The 18,667-nt window shown below is 36.2% G+C and overlaps 2 protein-coding genes across 3 annotated transcripts in view; one reads left to right on the forward strand and one right to left on the reverse strand.

The window, feature by feature from the left end:
- LOC124152841 overlaps positions 1–18,667 on the forward strand; it is a 39,205-nt gene that overhangs the window by 14,916 nt on the left and 5,622 nt on the right. The window lies entirely within an intron of this gene.
- LOC125377911 lies at positions 3,133–8,921 on the reverse strand. Of its 2 annotated transcripts, XM_048392009.1 has the most exons (8): positions 8,469–8,921; positions 6,889–7,009; positions 6,358–6,405; positions 6,038–6,082; positions 5,350–5,522; positions 5,017–5,115; positions 4,108–4,175; positions 3,133–3,256 (listed from the first exon to the last, which is right to left on the reverse strand). In XM_048392009.1, the coding sequence occupies exons 2-8, from the start codon at positions 6,911–6,913 to the stop codon at positions 3,148–3,150; spliced, it is 567 nt and encodes a 188-aa protein (XP_048247966.1). In that variant the 5' UTR covers positions 6,914–7,009; positions 8,469–8,921; the 3' UTR covers positions 3,133–3,147. The 2 variants fall into 2 exon arrangements, with proteins under 2 accessions (XP_048247966.1, XP_048247967.1); XM_048392010.1 differs by lacking the exon at positions 8,469–8,921 and having other exon boundaries at positions 6,889–7,735.

The raw sequence follows: 18,667 nt of genomic DNA on the forward strand, positions 1-18,667 counted from the left end.
TTAATGCAGGAATAACAAACATGAAACATTTTATTCTCATTTCAGAGAAGCAATTGCAGCAACTATAGTTATACGCATCGTTACATTCCTAACTATCTATCTGGTACTTGGTGTGAATATTAGTCACTCCCCACAGAGTATGAAACATGAAACATTTCGTAGTATAGATAAATATACTACCAAAAGACATGTTACAACAATGATCTGAAGGTATGATTGGATTTATATACGTTTTAAAATGACACGACATTTCTAACAACATTGGAACATATCGCAAGTAAGGGAGATATGTCAGTTACGATTCCGATATTCTGGTTTTGTTTATCAGAACAATTTAAGAAAAATCTCTGTGGAATGGCTGGGCAGCTGAGTGGTGATCTGCTCGAGGCTAATTTGTGTCGATTTAACATGTTTGACAACGAAAGTCCGGATCGATAGTAATGTAACTCATCAATATAGAATATTTGGTAACGGAAAGAATCGGATAGTACATAGTACATTTAGATAAGAACGTAGTGAAATAAATGGCTACAAATTTGATAGATTTGCTCCTCATAATTTATCTTCTAGTTGTGGTTACTTTTATCAGGGTAATGTTCATTATCTGTTTCAGTACCCAAGGTACAGTCCTCTGAGATGCAATAGTAAATTATGTGGAAGGAATTTGTCTGGAGGGAACTTCATATAGGCATTGTCTGTTGGCCTTCTTTATTTGAGATAAACCATTCTTTAAATCATTAAAAACAAATGCTTCCTAATTTATCATATTCTGAGAGTTTCTGTAATTGTATTTGTGGCATATCTACCTCTAACCAATTTTCTATGTGCATATACATGCGGCCGCGGGTGACAGATTTATTAGGGTCATTGGGTGACGCTCAGGGTTTCTATAAAGGTAGAAAGATGGCGTTATGTACCTTTTTATGGCGGAAAGTGTTATTTGTGTAACATTAGTTATTTAGGAAATGATTTCAACTATTTGAATATATTGACAACACATTTACATTGAGGGTGCAATGTAAATTCGTCAAGTAACATTTAAAAGAAACTATTAATTTCTTGCAACGACAATAATAACTACCAAGAAATGGTAAGATTTAAACCTTACCTAACAACGTTTATACAATTCAATATTACTGAGACCGGGCAAAACCCTGCTGTTAAAAGAGAAATTCATACGCATATAATAGCAAGCCAATGATTTTTTAAATTTTGTTGCTAAATCGTATTGCTCAACACAAAATAGTATTGAGGACAACAGGCAACCTTGCCTTACTAGGCTTGGTACTGGAAACATATCCGTCGGATGGGCATTAATGGATACACATGACCTATTATTTCATATATTGACAACTGCTCAAAAATCCGTTTCAGTATTACCGAATTTTAACAACAGAACAGTCACGGTTTACTTTATAAAATGTTTCGAGGCGTGATGTTGACAAACAAAAAGTAGTACGCCTCATAATATCCTTTGATCAATGACCGCTTAAAATGTATGCAGGTTCAGTCGTTTTACTCTTCTGTATATGAATTGATTCAAGCCAGGTAAATAGGAAATTCAATAAGTCAGAGCAAAGTTATACATGGAATATCAAAGATATCCCGAGGTGATTAGCGACACACCTCTTAATAAGTATTATGATGAGTTTATTTCACAGGTTAAAATACTGTGAAAGACTTAAAAAACGATATTATATATATTGACTGGATTCTATTATCTACTAATGTGCAAAACCACAAGCCCTAACCACTGACGTCAGTACCGGCAAAGCACTCGGGAGCATCGCTTGGAATCTTCTTCTTCTTCTTATTTTCTAAACACGTTGTATGATGATATTGCATTTACATGAATTCATTTGCCAATGTCCTAGTTGACTCTCCGATGCATATGTGCATCAATGGACGCCCAAAATATTATTTCGAAGCTGTTATGCGAATACATGGAAGAATACCGGCAGAGATGTGCCCCACTTTTACTCTTATGTAGAAGACGAGCGAGTGGTAGCTAGACTGGCAAAAAGCTCTTGTAAAATATATACTTTCATATTAAAGGTTAAAAAAAAATCTCTTTCGCGCCTGTGGTTTATTACACCTCCACAAATGTTTTCTGAACAGTGATTGAAATTATAAACAAGTTACACAAGTCGTGTGTGTTGTCCCACTCATTAGAAGACTGACTAAAATAGCTGAGCTACGCGTGTGTCGACTCTGGCGTTAACTAACAAGACAGAGACTGGGGGATAATAGAAATAGTCTGTCACGTAACACATTGAATATATACAGGTGTCGGGTGATGGTCGTGCCACTGTTCATAACAACATTTTTTCAGCACTAATTACAATGATATAATGACAAAGCAATATATTGACAAGTTACAAAGGTGGGCATTATAGACAAGCTAATCAATGCTAGTCAAGTGATCACGGTTTGTTAACTCACGTTGATTGGACAGTCTAGACAACACATGACGGCCTTTCCGTCTTAGAATTGTAGTGTATACTTGTAAAATTACCTGGGGCACTATGTATATATATACACTCATAATATAAACAACAGAAAATTACCCGGGGTGTAAACTATATAAGGGTAAATAGGTAAATATTAAAAGCAGGCAATTTACCAATTTTTATACACCCCGGTTGTCCTAATAAAATTCTCTATTCTAATCTATCCTGCTGTTAATTCTGCAAAAAACATATGTATTCCAAATTCCACCTCTCCCTATAACCTTACTCCACTGGGCACCTTTTAATTATATATTAATAAGGCGCCACTCACCTCTAAATTTCTCTTTTTTTTAACTCGGCGGCCATGGCCAACAGGCCTATATAAAGTCACACCTCAAACACTTCCAACAATTGGCCTTACTTTGCCCAAGTTAAGCTTCACTCAAAATTCATCTTCAATAATCCAAATTTTATATCCTAAGGGGGTATTTAATCCCTCCAGCAACACAAATCTTTCAACTTACCGTCAGTTTCCTTGAATTCTTTCTGGACGCGTCCGTGTGTTCTTTCTCTTTTCCGTTACGTGTTAAAATAGGTTTAAATCTTTCCACTAGTAGGCATGTGTACCTTTGCATTGACTTATGGAATTGAAATGTTTTAAAAATGTTCATGACGGACACATGCATTTGAAATACACTTAAATGATAAAAATACCTTTAAATTCCTGTTTTGTCATGCTTGGAGCTATCACCTTAGAAAAGTCCCAGATGTATTTGACAACTTGTCGATTCTGTGCGGACTCCAACCTGCAACAAATGTTTTACTTTTATTATATGACCAAAAATATACATATGCCAATAACTATTACATATAATCTTCTTTAACGACTTCAGCATGAACTTATTAACTTATTTTGAAGTAACTAAAAGAAGCAAGATTATTAGGTATAATTTCACTGCATAATTAAGACATATTCGTTTAGATTTGAGATATATTGGTGGTACAGTTTTCTGGTACAAAAATAACAAAAAGATATATATTTATGTGACTGTCTCATATAATTTCCCATTACAAAGATTCCTAAGACTTTATTTATGACTATTTTCTACTGAATCGGGATTCATGGAAGAGAAGTAATCGTGGTGGTATTAAGAAAATATTATTTTTGCCAAAATTGCGTAACAGTCTTTTTCGGATGTACCTCCAATTTTATCAGAAAAACTTGAGGCACACAAAACTTTGCGACTCGTTCATTGATTTTGGAGGTAAAATGAACACTAAAAAGGCGATAAGATTTTAAAACAAGCCTATCTATTCATCTGAATAAAAAGTACTGTAATAAAAGTATAAGTGAAACAAAGATAAATTACATATGACTTTTGATAGTTTTGATTAACTTTTATCAGCGACAAACCTATAGGGGTTTAAAAAGAGATAAATAATTATATAGGTTACATACTCGGTCTCACAGACGCAAAGATACACATATCAACAGAAATAGTGCTTACAATGCCACAGTGTTTTCCTGGTGTAAGTCGACTCCAGACAAATGGTTGTCAAGTATGGTAAAAATGATATTTTCGAATTATTTAAATGATTGTAACAGAATGAACATATCGTCCTTTCCAAAATTATCACTGCACACTACGATATTTACGTGAACATAGGCTCCATAGTCCACCCTTTCTCAGTTTCAGCATGGTCGATCGCTGCCTTCAATGCTGCCTAAGGAAGAAAATTGATAAAATATAGTTAACACACAATAGAAAGAATCAATATTGGTGATTTTATCTGTGAGATAAATCTATCGAAACTTGATATTGTCTTATGAGAAACGCATCGATTACTGTAAATCGTGAAATTAATGCGATTGCTGAACCCAAGCTATTTAAAATAGATACACCTGGCCATTTAAAAAAAATTAAACAATTACAATAAAAAACAGTTGCATCCCACATCCACCTCTGTGGACACACCACAACATACCTACCTCACTCAGATACCACCATGCACAAATTTACGTGACGTTCACACACATACACTCAAGACATAATTACTTTCATACTTGCATACATACGAAACTCATACGCATTTACCATTCTGGACACAAACAACGTTCACGCATACAAACACTTTCTCATCCAAACACACTCATCCAACATACAAAAACGCTCTATGCTCCATGTCTACAAAATACCGTACCACAACAGTAACAGGTCCATGCGTTGGTTTACAACTTGATTGTTTACAACTTGATTGTAAACAAAGTGGTGTTTTATCATTACACTAGTGCAATCTCCCCCATGCCAAATATTATTTTAGATAAAGAAAGTGAATGCTTTCAAGCCGAAAGTAACTGAATTGAACCTTAATCCGCTTATTAGTGCCGAGTACTTCGGGAAAACAATCGTTATGGTGTTTTTCTTCCCAATAACAACACATAGTTTATGTTGATTCCCCTCGTTTAACGCGCTGTATAATCTCGGTCGCTAAACACATGTGTATTTTTCGGGTTTCTCACGGTTTTCCACATATCCGCCGTTTTGATGTTTTGCTGGGATCTTACCCTTATGTTTGTACTGACTTTGCTGGATTTGGTCGAAGTTTGTGTTGGTTCCTGGACCCTGTTGTCCAAACGTGTAACTTTTGCAGTTAGGGCGGTAACCTGGAAATACAAATATAGTGAAAATTGACGGTGAAACGTATCATGGTATGCCCTACTAGTTCACTTACTGTTATATCGCATGATCCAACACTGGCTGGATGCAATTTTTAAAATCAATGTTTCCTTGTAATGACACGTAAATATATATTTAACTATAATTTTCCCCTTGAAACACGATAAATCATATCGAGAATGCATTTTAAACTGAATACAGTGTTGACTATCATCACTTACCTGTGTATTCTTTTCAGTAAGTTTGCTCTTGAGGTCTCTAACCTCGCTGTTTAAGTTTCCAATTTCCTTTTTAAGGTCGCCGACTTCGCCCTTCAAATCTGTAATGGCCCTGTGAAGTCGTCCTTCCATGACCCTCATGAGTTGGAGAAATTCTGCATAGGGGATTGACTTTCCTGTAATTAAGAGAAACATTAAATACTTACAAAGCACCTGGATGACCGTTTTACGTTCTGGGAAAAATTCAAGTGCAACCTTCTCCAAAATATGCACTCAAATATCAAATTCAAAATATATTCGAGCCAAACAGAACTACCCCTCCTACCCCCTTCTTATTAAAAAGAGTAAGCTAATTTTGCCATCAACTGCAATCTGAAGTGTTATAAGCACTTGGTTGCAGTCATTTGAAATCCCGCTGGAATATAAGACAAGCCTCAGCGGCAAACATAAAAAGGATAGTTACATTAAATGATCTTGTTGCTGGTCGAATGTAATTGGTGTTGACGAATGAGTGTTTGAATATCATTAGCTAGGGCATTTTAATGTCGATTAAGCAATCCTTATCAATAATGGAGATGTTCCTCCTGTGTCATTCCGCGTATCTTGTGGCAGCTAAAGATGTGCCAAAATCATATAAATGTATGATTATTCATACAATGCGAAAAATCATTTCATACGTTGTGTGACATACCTTGTCTCATACGAGGAGTCTCAGCTTGAATTGCAGCTTGTTTCTCTGAAACATTAATTTGTTTATCAGATGCCGTATGAGTGCTATTTTCTAAGCAAATTGCAGACACATCGATGCACTACATACCATTGATCGCCAATGGATACGGATTTCATTTATCTTTATGAATATCCATTTAGATGTTGAAAATAACTGCGTGTCTAAGCATACCTACGATAATCTCTGATTGAAATGAAAGCAAATTACATGTTAAACTACACGAATGTGACAAGAAAATTCATGAACCTGCTCATAGAATTGTGTTTGATGAAAATACATACTACAGCTTGAGGCTCTTCTCAGTAAGTCCTGACCGTCATCTTCTCCATCTGCATAGAAAAGTACAATTTAAGAAATGGGCTTGGGTTGATGAAAATATATGAATCAGTTATCTTGAACGTGCTTTATTGCTCGAACATAATAGTTTTTAGACTGCATACATTTGCAAAGTTTATATACATTTTGCCTTGCACAATAATTTACAGTTCATGTCTTTCTTTGATGATTGAGCCCTGGACATTTAAAAAGGTAAAGAAATTCATCTGCGACTGCAGGCGAGTCACAAACGTTATACTTTGTTTGCTTCACGTGGACTGCTAAAGCTAACGGTCAGTCCTACTTGTCGTAATTACAGACATATATTTTATTACAGTCTCACCTCATATTTACAATATAAAATCTATTTAAAACAATTATGTATGAACAACCCATTACAGGTTATGAGAGACACTTTCTGCAATCACAGACACATTACAACAGTTCAACCTGGCCACTAATTAGGAACCATTATTGTAAAGTTCGGTAAGAAATACCTGAAAAGTCGTAAACTCTTGTCATAGGTGTAGATGAGGCAACTGGACCGCTTCCTAATCTATTCTTTTTTCCATTTTCTTCCCTTTGTCTCAAGATTTTGTTCTTGCGCTTGACTGGACTCTACGATGAGACCAAATACAAAATTAAAATGTTTCCACAATATGGTTATGCGGTAAAACTTGAATTCGTCAAACACTTGTTTTCGACACTAGCAGCAGATGATGTAAACGGGTGATATAAGTGTTAACACATTTAGTAAAACAATCCCTGACAATATGAATATTACATATATAACTGACAGATGTATAACAGATAGTGCACAATGTTCAAGTTTATAATATATTACAACACCGTTTTCATTAACATTACTGAAATCAGACCACTTTGACAATGAAATCGTTAATTGATTCAAGAAAGGTATAGACTGGCAGAAACTGAAGCAAAGCGATAGTGGCAGGGGAGCTATGTCTCGTCAGACTAATGAGGCCGCGTGATCTAAGGAGCGTGAACAACATGGATGCCGCGTTTCGGCCGTACCGAACAGTCAAGCTGCGATCTCGGAGCTGCTCGTCCGATTGAAACCAATTGCAAGCGGAGACAAAATTATCTCCCTTACCCAAACATGATCGTTGCTCAAATCTATCTTGAGTAAATCATGAAATTAATGCGAGCATGACATATATGCGAAAAATGCGACCGTCATTCCCTCTGATTATTTTTTTATGTTTCATTTCATCATGATAAAACAGTTAGTCACTTATAAGGTTACCAGGTTGAACATAAAAACGATCGTTCACAAAAACGACCAAATTTATTCTCTCATCACTCAGCCTAACAGTGATATAGCTGCACATAAAACGTTCAAGTGCGCTAAAATATTACACATGGTGGGTGGAGGACCAGGGGCACTTTGAGTTTGACAGGTGCCATCAACTGGTCAAGTAACATCACGGTTTGTATATTCACGTTGATTGGACAGTCTAGGCTGGCGCCAACTAATCATGACGGCGTCTTCAGAACAGAACAGGACTTTATTTATTTAGTCTTCAGATCATATTATCACTTGTTGTTACTTGAATAAAACTGATATGCATACAGATTTTATTGTTTATGATTTTTTTCCCATGACTTTTTTTCCTAACCTACTCTATGATTTTTTTCAATATTTTTGTCTCGTTCACCTTGGCGATATTCCTTTTGGAACACTATGATGATACAATTCAGTTCATACAGACACACATTCAGTCTACTAATAAAACATTCATGTTACTCTATTACAAGAGGTCAGCGTATAGTTTCCTGGGACATGAAGAAACCGAAATAAATGATACAACATTACTTAACTGTCTCACTGTATTTCCTTTTTACAAAATGTTATTCATTTACATTAGAATATAGTTACTGCGTACATTATTGTAAGAGGAAAGATGTTAGACTTAGTATAGATATTTAGTTTTCGGTTCACCTTTTCCCTATTTTGTATCGTTATATTATTTCCGAATGAAATATTGTTTAAATCAAAAATTGTTAACTTCCCCGGATAATCAGTGAATAATCTATTCACTATTTCAATTAATACCTGGTAATTGGTGGCAAATTCCGACGATGTGTCACTCTTGTCCTCCTCGTCGATCTGGTATTCGGATCCTTAAATTGAACATGATAAATATGTTGTAAGGATATAATGCATTGCTTACCTTGAATCTAAAATGCGAATCAGTATTTTGCGATTGACTAGCATGTGTTTCAAACAATATGTAAGTGAAATGGGATTGCTTGGTTTTAGCGTGTTTGTAGGGATATGGTCACACATCTGAATACTTAGTTTGGTAGTTTGGGTAAGAAGCATAGTTAAGCCTTTGTCCTATCGAATGATGATAACTGTTCGGTTTTCTTATAACATAAAACGCAGGTAGAATAATTACAATTGAAGAGATACTGATTATAAATTCAGAGGAAAACATGTAGTTTGCATGGTGGAACTAGATTTAGTCAGAACAATCTACTCAAAATGCCAGCCAAATAGAGGAATGATGTTAATCAACTCTATTTCAAGAGCCTGAATTCATATGAATATAAATAATTCATATATCAATTATTTGTCTTAAGTTATTAAGAAAATATCCAAATGACAAATAACCCAAAATATTGTAGTAGGTGACTGTAGTAATTAATAATTACGTTTACGATTTGAGAGAAATAAACATACACGCCGTGGTTCCCGTGCACAAATGCCGATGTCATAGAGAATTGGCTAAGTTTCATTGCAAATAAATTGCACACGTATCACTACCCATCATAGAAAATAACAAACTCATGCGGCAGTAACGCGTGTTACCTATGCATATTGTCAAATCAGTGTGAAAGCGGCAGACAGTCAAATTAAGCGGCGCCATACTGTCTATGGTTATTCTCAATGTTTATCAATAAACATGTGGTAATGTCCTCTTTAAATTGGCGTTGAGTCATCGTTAGTCAAGCCTTGACAAGACATTTACAGTGATAACAGGTGTCAATCATTCCGCTAGACATTCCAAGGCGGCAATTATCTTTGATCTTGAACTAGGGCCCGGTATGTGCGACATGTTATTGACAATCTATACTTTTTTGTGGTTTCTGCCAAACCGTCATTGGGCATATACTATTCCAAATTAAAAAGGCTGTTTTTGATATTTTTACCAACGTTTTATAGTGCCATTTGTCAAACATGTGAACTGAGAACTGAGCCGCGCAAACAATCTCATCAAGTGTATAATATGTCCATGTTAAAAAGGGGATTCAAACTGTAGTAACAAATTGTTTAAACGAAATAACACATATGCAGCTTCTTAATAAAAGATAGTTAGAGTTTCCGTGGCACTGCATGTTTGCAGAATAAATTACTTTTCATAGGCGATACAAAATCAAAATCTTCAGTTTTATTGTGACACTGCTTGTAGATATCACAAATAATCTTTGTTTATCAACATTGTTGTATTGGAGGTTTTTTAATAGTCGTATACCCGGGTGTCGCATTGTGCAGTTTTAGCAATGTACGGGGATCAAAAATCTAATAGATAACAACTAACGTTATACTATGTACATGCATACGGTAAAGCGATACGTTATTTTAGAACATATTTTAGAAATAATTGTCTTCTGTGTCAAAGGTTCTCACTATAACACTGCAGTTCACAACGAAGTGTGCTTTCTGCGACAGAGATAATAAAAGATGGTAGATGTAAATTGTTAGGTCCGTTCACAACTCTATATCGAACGTCTTATGTTAATAGAGTAGTCATTACATTTCTATATTCATGTATATGGCACTAAACGATTCCTTTACAATGTATGTATATTTGTCAGATATGAGCAATATCTCAGAAAGGGAAAACATTTCATAATCTTATGTGTGATGTTTTGCATAATATAATAATATCGAACGATAATGTATCTCCTCTATATGGTGATTTACACAGAAATAAACCGATGTCTTTACATAAAAAAATATGTAGATATTTGGTCTTACCTGAGCTTTCTCCTGAATCTGACCAAATTCCATGCAGTGATGCCTCTTCCATTGCAAAAAGTCGATCCAAGATAATGAACAGCCTTTTTTCAACGCGTTTCAAACGTAACTGGCCATCAGACGTCTAAGTATATATGCATTTTGGATTTTTTAAACGGAAGTGAGAATTTGTATAATGTGGACGTCTCTGCCCAATACTAAAATGTTTTCACAATTCAGTTGAACGTTGAGTCGCAACGCACAGTTCATAAACGGCACCTTTCTTCTCACGATAAGATAATCTTATTGAAGGATTAACATATTGGCGCACATGTTTGGATCAGTGATTGTGATTTAAACAAAGCAGATTCTTCTAAAAACATCATGGTTTGCCTTGGTCACAGCCAGCAAAAGCGTTTACAAAATATAATATATTAGTTCAAATATTACTAATGAGGCCCTCTATTGTAGAAACGATCTTTGTTCTACGACAATCGTCAGTCGGTATGGGAAAACAAAATATTTGTTTATTTATTCAAATTTCATAGGCAATGTCATATGATTATAGACAAGGAAGATAAGAAAATAAATATAAAGAGTAGCCACTTTACATTTCAGTTAAATTTGCTCATGATTTGGTCTTTTCGTGGTAAATAGTGCCAAAATATAATATGCAGCTACCAGTAATTGTATCTACAATGATATAACTCAATCTGTTTTTCTCATCATTATTGCAGTGAATTGTCGTATGAAAGGCGTATGGCCTTTCTGAATAAAAACTGTTAAATTTAAACCAGACAAAACAGGTGAAAACTAGAATCTTTGAAAAGAGAAACAAGGGTAGTATTTTGATAGGGGTTTCACTGAAAAAATTAAGTTCACAGCGAAGCATTCTTGCTTAGTCTGTTCCTACAAATAGAACAGAAGGCTATAAGGACCAACCGTATTCCGTTATATATGTTGCTTCTGTTTCATCGTTTCATACATTGTCCTTTCATCATGCCGGGTTACTATCTTTAGATACACAAAAATCACCCCAAAAAGCTATTTTTATTCATTAAAAACAATAACAAGGAAAAGATTTATTAAAGGTAACAGTAAGTGTTATCTGAAATATTTATATTCTATTATCCCCTTTATTTGGAGTGGGAGTGTCACATCATCATTCAACATCGGCTTCACAAATGGGATGTGCCCGACGGGTACAAACACAAAACAAGATATGGTAAATAATCTAACTGAATATTATGTAAAAACTAGAGGTGAGTTTAAGATAATAAGTTAAGGATTACTTCAGATACTAAAATGAGTTGTTTCTTTCGTTTATTTAACGTCTGCTTCACAGAAAGTGAATTTTATTTTAAAAAGGTAAGTAAAAACTAAATGAATAAAATATAATGTTGATTGTATAAAAGCACTGAAAGATGGCGTCAGTTTGGAATGAAGACGATTGCACACCATGGCATTAACTTCTCGCGCGTAACATATCACGTGACTGCTCGCTATGTCACGTGGTAGGTCATTGGTGCTATATGACACGTTCTCCTCAGCGGCAGAGTATACCCTGATTGGTATGCTTCAACAATCATCACATTCCTGTGTTTGCCCAGCTGCCTGCTCAAGTTGCCATTCATCGTAGATTAAGAAACTGGTCAAGTTTCTGGAGAGGGCCGGATTAACAACTGAATAAGTAAGTAATCATTTTACTTCTCCCATGTAGATGTTATGTTGCGTAGAAGATATTGATTAATGAAAGCTGAAAACAATGTCTTGTTTGACGATATGATGTAAATTAGATGGCAATGCGTTACATGTAAACAGCTTTTCTTTGCGATTTTTCAAACAGATTTAGAAGTTGCTTTCATACCATACGAAACTACTGTCTAAGTTGTCGAAAGTGAATGTGAGTCGAGAGTATGTTAATTTCTGAAATGTCTCAGTACAACTCCGGCTATACCACTCCCAGATAAAATATTTAATTAGTTTAGTGTCCTTGATACCATTACACGACTGCGAGGTAGGTTTTTCAATACGAGAATACGACATTGGGTATGTCCGTAGTTGACGAGAACGTCTTTTGAACTATGATATATTAAAAATATCATAGTCGTACATAGACGGCACAATTTCACCAATAGCGTAAACCAATAAAGACTTATGCGTAAAATGTTATGATAAGATACACGTGAGGGTAATCGGAATTCAAAAGATGAACATGTTGACAATCTTCAGATAACCGTCACTTTAGAAAGTGTGAAATTCAAATATCATTCTTCCATAATGAAAGCTATCACTCTAGAAAGAGATAAAACTGCCAACCATTAATTGCCGACCTGAGCATTATGCCAAATCTTTTCTTCTTGATACAGGGAAATTATAAAACTGTAACTAGTTCGCAACCAGTTATTGTAGATCTTAACTTTACTGTAATTTCCATGCACTAAAACAGAATTGGATCCGTTGTGTTCATCAAGCATTCAGATATAAATCTTATACATGACCAGTTACATAACTAAACCCGAGTCTGAGGCGAGCATGCACTAGAGAAATATTGAACTGTAGAATGGGGTATTGATTATATTTCGAAAACTTACCGTTTTAATGTCTGTTAATTCGTTTAGGGTTCTGTTAGATAATAGAGTGACGCCTCTTGACTCGTTTTTAGTTATCTTACTACAAATAAATGTGAACGGTTCATATATGAATACAGTGTCAATATACTTCTTGTTCCAATAAGAGTGATGTTGGAAACACTATATACGACTCACTATGACAAATCCAATGACTATTTATCTATAAGTATTCTGGCAACTTCAACAATAGATCGTGTTATTTTGGAAACAAAACTACTTTGTTTTTAATTGAGAGAATATATAACTATGTGAACATAGTGAGAATTGCGTATGAACTCTTTGCTTTCAACGATGATAATATGAAAGGGGTGGGATTTTGTACAAGAACGCCACGAAACAAACGACAGTTGAAAGCAACAAACGCAGCATTAAAAACCTTTCATACTAGATTTATATGTGAAATTAAGCATTATTTCGCGGTCCATAACCAATTTAATTGCATTTCACACCGAAATATTAATTATTCATTATTTGTTAAGTCCACTTAGATTTGATGGTATAAATGTTCGAAGTATTTTACCGACTGATGTTATATTGATACTTTCGTACGAGACAACTTACACTCCTTTGATACCTCTGATTCAGTTTGACTGACCACATCAGAATCCAGAACAGGCTAACATCATGGTAGAACCAATATGATTAACCTAAAAGTGTATGGATTCACGTTTTTATTGTTATCGTATAAGGACGTTACGAAGCTATGGCTTGAGCATTACATCAATTTTTATTTAATGAATTATTGCTTTTTGAAAGGCTGTATAAGTTTATCATTATATAACTGGCACAGAAACTCGATCTCTGTAAACACTATCACCATGAATACGTAATTGGTCGCAAGTGTTTATTGTATGGAATGACATTAAGATGTGGCATGTGACTTTACTGCATTTAAACCAAACCTTTCGTCCAGTTCTTCGTCAGTAAATTGTACCTGCATATTCTGCCATAGAAATAGTAAACCATAGAAATAGTGCTTACTAGTTTTTAACATGTATATTTAAGACAGTGGCATCCTTACACTGCAAACACGAAAACGTCGTTTTTTTCCGTATATGGTCATTGGACGGAAAAACGACGTTATTTGGACGTTTTCAAACCATCGTTTTTCCGTCCAAATAACGTCGTTATTTGACATCGGAATTTACTGGGAGAGAACGATAGCGTTAAGCTCCTCCCTTTCTTGATTGACATTGTCAATCAAGCAACAGCGTCTACCGGTATTTCTACTTCTCAGATTTCATTGGTCAGTCTCCGCGTGTTAGATTACAGGCCCGCGTTTGACGCTGCACTCGAAGCGCTTAGCGGAAGTACTGAAATCAATCGTTCTGCGCATGCGGATTACTTAATGCCTTGACCAAATTTTCCGTTCTGTGCATGCGCGACTTCGCGTATTGTTTCCTAGATTTAATGTCACCACTATTTGACAATGGTTCATAAACTCAGTCACGTGAAGGTTCGGAATCGTAACGAGTAACTCCATTTAAATTAAAGAGGAGCCCCAGTGATATGGGAGATTCCAAGATGAAACTATTCTATGGCTATCTAGGCTGCCGCCCAAACCGATCTAAACGGAACCCGATAGCTTATTGTATGCTTTATAGTCATATGGAAGTGGACAAGAACTATACATTGTATTCCGGCCGATTGTTCTTGCATTTACTTATAAGTCAGGAAAATGGACTTAAAAGGGGAGTTGTTGAATGTAATTATTTTAATTATTAAATGTTGCCTATACACTAATCTGGACGAACTTCTCATTGTTCTGTTTATGTCATCCTATATACTATTAGTATGTTACCGTTCTAGAGTCAACCTCTCACATAACATTATATTGTTCACAGTATCAAAGTTTAATCAACAATATCAAGAGCAGCGATTTAAACCACTGAAACACCCAAACACAAGGCTGTTATCAAGCGCTAGTGCAGACGTGATGCATAAGAAAAACTGTATCGTGATGTCTTCAGAGATTCAATTATACTACGAGATAGTACGGCTAACGCTGACTCACCGGTGGAACAAAGACAATATCGCTAATACAGATACATATATAACGTATTTGAATGTTAATACTAAAGAAAAACAATCATTATTTTTGCAGTGACGATATAACACGTATACACGTTTATTGTTAACTTTCATCAGTTTTGCTCTTCATTTTAATAACTTTGTTTTCACATATATATGTAGCAATACCCGACAAGCATGTCATACATAATTATGGGGCAGTTTTCAATCTTGTACTGACTTACTCTGGTGTTAATGAGCGCAGTTTATTGGCTTGTGTGTAAAACCCCGTTTTTCTGGTAATCCTATTATTACTTAGTTTATTTCTATCTAATGACACCCTGTTCTCTGGATCATGGCTCCGTGACTATCCATAACAATTAAGATGAACATTCAGTTCAAATAAATGAATGAGTTTGTTTTGACGCTACAGTCAGTCAAAAAACCAATGCTTTGAGGTTTGATAACACTTCTACCAGGTCGAACATCGTGGATCCTCATTTTCGGCCTAAAGAGAATCATAGTTCATATGCTAATCCATCTGCGAATACCCCCCCACTCAAGATGACCTTACTTGTTGCTAAATCTATCATCTATCCCCACAATATCACCCCTCACGCCCCCGCCCCCACCCCCCACACGCACGCACGCACGCACGCACGCACACACACACACACACACACACAAACAACTGACCTAAATAACCTGGATAGGAAATACTGCTGATAGCCTCTGGTCAACTCAGCCGCGCCACCGCAGAATGTTCGTCCAACTCTGCAGGGGGCATTCTCAGTGGCTTCAAACGCGCTGAAATGTTTTCGCCTTGCATCCAAGATGGTGGACAAGTGAAATCGTATGAAATTTGGCTATTTTAGGTCCTATCTCTTTTTTGATTACCCAATAAAGTCAATTCATAGTTACACGGTTGTGAAGAAGCTTACAACTTTATAAGACTTATTCATCGCATTCCCAAAAAGCTACTCGCGCTCACATAAAGTTGTAGTTATTATGTCACTGTTTTATTTCTTTAAAAATATATTACATGTTCAACAATATCAATTAAGATGAACATTCAATTTCCGATATAAGTAAATGGAAAGTGTGTTTTACGCCACAATCAGTCAAAGACCAACGTTGTCCGGTCTGATGACACACAATCTACCAGGTAGCACATTGAGTACAACCTATCCCCATTGAAGTCTCCACTGTGGGTATTCCTGAGGACGAAAAGGCCCCATGTACCTAGGAATTTCATCAATACATTCATGCGCGGCATTCTCTGCCTAAAGAAGATCATATTGTTAACATGCTAATCCAACTCGAACTACCATCCCGCTCAAGATAAATGTTTTATGTAACATCCAACAGGCCCACATTTACGCACGCACGCACGCACGCACGCACACACACATATTTGGATTTACCAATCCCTGAATTGAGAAGACGTGCGTTACGAAGCTCCTCCAAGTCATCATCAATATCCGTATATGTCTGTGATATCATTACCCTTCCAAAGCCGAATATACATTTATTGTGTTTTCTTGACAACAAATGTTATAATTGGGATAACACTTTCTGAGTAAAGTACAGATTCTCGTACTTTCTTGGGTTGAGTCCCGTCCGGGATTTGAACCCACACTGTGAGTGAGGCACCCAATCGCCAGAACACAAAGTTGGCGATCTAACCCAGCCACCGAACCAAAAATGTTAGTCCAGATGACGTATACTTTGTGTACTCCTCTGACAAGAGAAAAATGGCACGGCTTCTATGACCGAAAGCTTTGAACCAAAATGCCTTTAAGAAAGTGATCAACAGTAACACACATTATATTTGGATACCACTTTCTCAGTAAACTATATATTTTTAGGGTGGAGATAATAGACGTTGATGGTTGATTATCAATGGACAAATTAAAGCCAAAACTTAACTTATGAATGATTGGTAATGGGAAATGGACAATGGGCAAACGGGAGGCGGGGTAATCAGCGCCATGCCAGTTATCTGTTGGCTTCCCTTGTTGCGTTCCCTTCTTTGCTATCGTTTTACTTTTGTTGTTCTTACAGGTACAAATATATGTTCTCTGCCTCATAGCATTTAATAATATGCACCTGATGAAGGAGAAAGTATATATTCCGAAACGCAGTGTTCCTCCGTTGACATCCATAAATATATTTCCTTGTGTGTATCAGTTCTTAATGCCCTTAAAAGACTCAATCTAGCTTTGTTTTTAAATGTGGTGATATGTGCGTACAATATAATATGGTCATGCCTATATACATTTGGGTCTTTGTCTACATAAGCATTTAGACATACAATTTAGAGCTAAGGACATTGCAAATTCTGCAGTCATGAAGTACACGTCATAGCAAGCTGTGATCTTTATTCATACTTTAGATATTCGTAATGGAGATCTGTAACTGAAGTTTACCGTAATCTTCCGCAACTCCCACCTCCTGACCAGTTGAACGTCTTAGTGCATTCAGATGCCATTGTAAAATTCCAGGCTGCCCCTCCATCTGTGATGTTTTGACGGATGAAATCTATTGCGTTATAATCTCTGTTTGCTGATATATAATATGTACATGTTGTAAAATATTTACGATATTTTAAACGTGTAATTCGATGCATATGCAATGCAATGTGAACATAAGTGCGGATGCACGAAGGCGGTTATAGTCATAGTTATACTGGGATGGATGTAGGGGAATGGTAGAGGGGTGTATGTATGTATGTATGTATGAAAGCACGAATACCGATACATGAGGGCGGATATAGTTATAGTTCGATGGATGTTGGGGAATGGTGGGAGGATGGATTATGTATGAAAGCATGTGCATGGATCCATGTTGGCTGACGTAGACATAATGGTGGGGAAATAAGAATGTGATGTGGGTGGGTGTGTGTGCGTGTGTGCGTGCGTGCATGCGTGCATGCGTTGTGATACGAGGGTTGGCGAACATGTTGTCAGATGATTGTGTGAGTAAGTTAAGTGATTGAGGATGTGGCAGGTATGAGTATTGATACATGCAGACTTGGGGTTGTGGGACTGGGTGTGCCTGTACTGAGGTATTTCGTTTCACTCACTTATAGTGTTTTCTTTCACTCAAATACTGTTTTACGCATTTTAATGACTGAAACTGTAGTGACTCAAAGGTCATACTGGCCGGGCATTCAACATATCTACCCCAACTACATACGTAGCCATTTTTATGGTGTACAATTCTTCTTCTACCTCACACACACACACACACACACACACACACACACACACACACACACACACACACACACACACACACACACACACAAATTTTTAACCTGTATATTTAAGACTAAAAGTATATTTAACAAAACGGATATTCCGTCACTTTAGAAATAGTTATCAATAAACATTTATCTGTTCATTGACCTCTTTATGCTGTAGGCATATAGGTACTTCCCACATGAACGGATGATGTGTATGTTTATTAATGTAACAGGTTTAGATGTATTGTCTATCTTATGTACAAACTACTAATTTGTTACTATCTTTTTCAGGAATCATGGCCTCCTTTATGAAGAGAAAACGCTGTGAAGACTGTGGAAACTCTTTTTCCTCTTCTTCTAATTACAAGCGACACAAAGGCACTTGTCCGAGTACAGAACCT

This window comes from Haliotis rufescens, unplaced genomic scaffold (genome assembly GCF_023055435.1).
Source record: "Haliotis rufescens isolate VD_foot unplaced genomic scaffold, xgHalRufe1.0.p SCAF_105, whole genome shotgun sequence".
In the NCBI taxonomy this organism is placed as follows: Eukaryota; Metazoa; Mollusca; class Gastropoda; order Lepetellida; family Haliotidae; genus Haliotis; species Haliotis rufescens.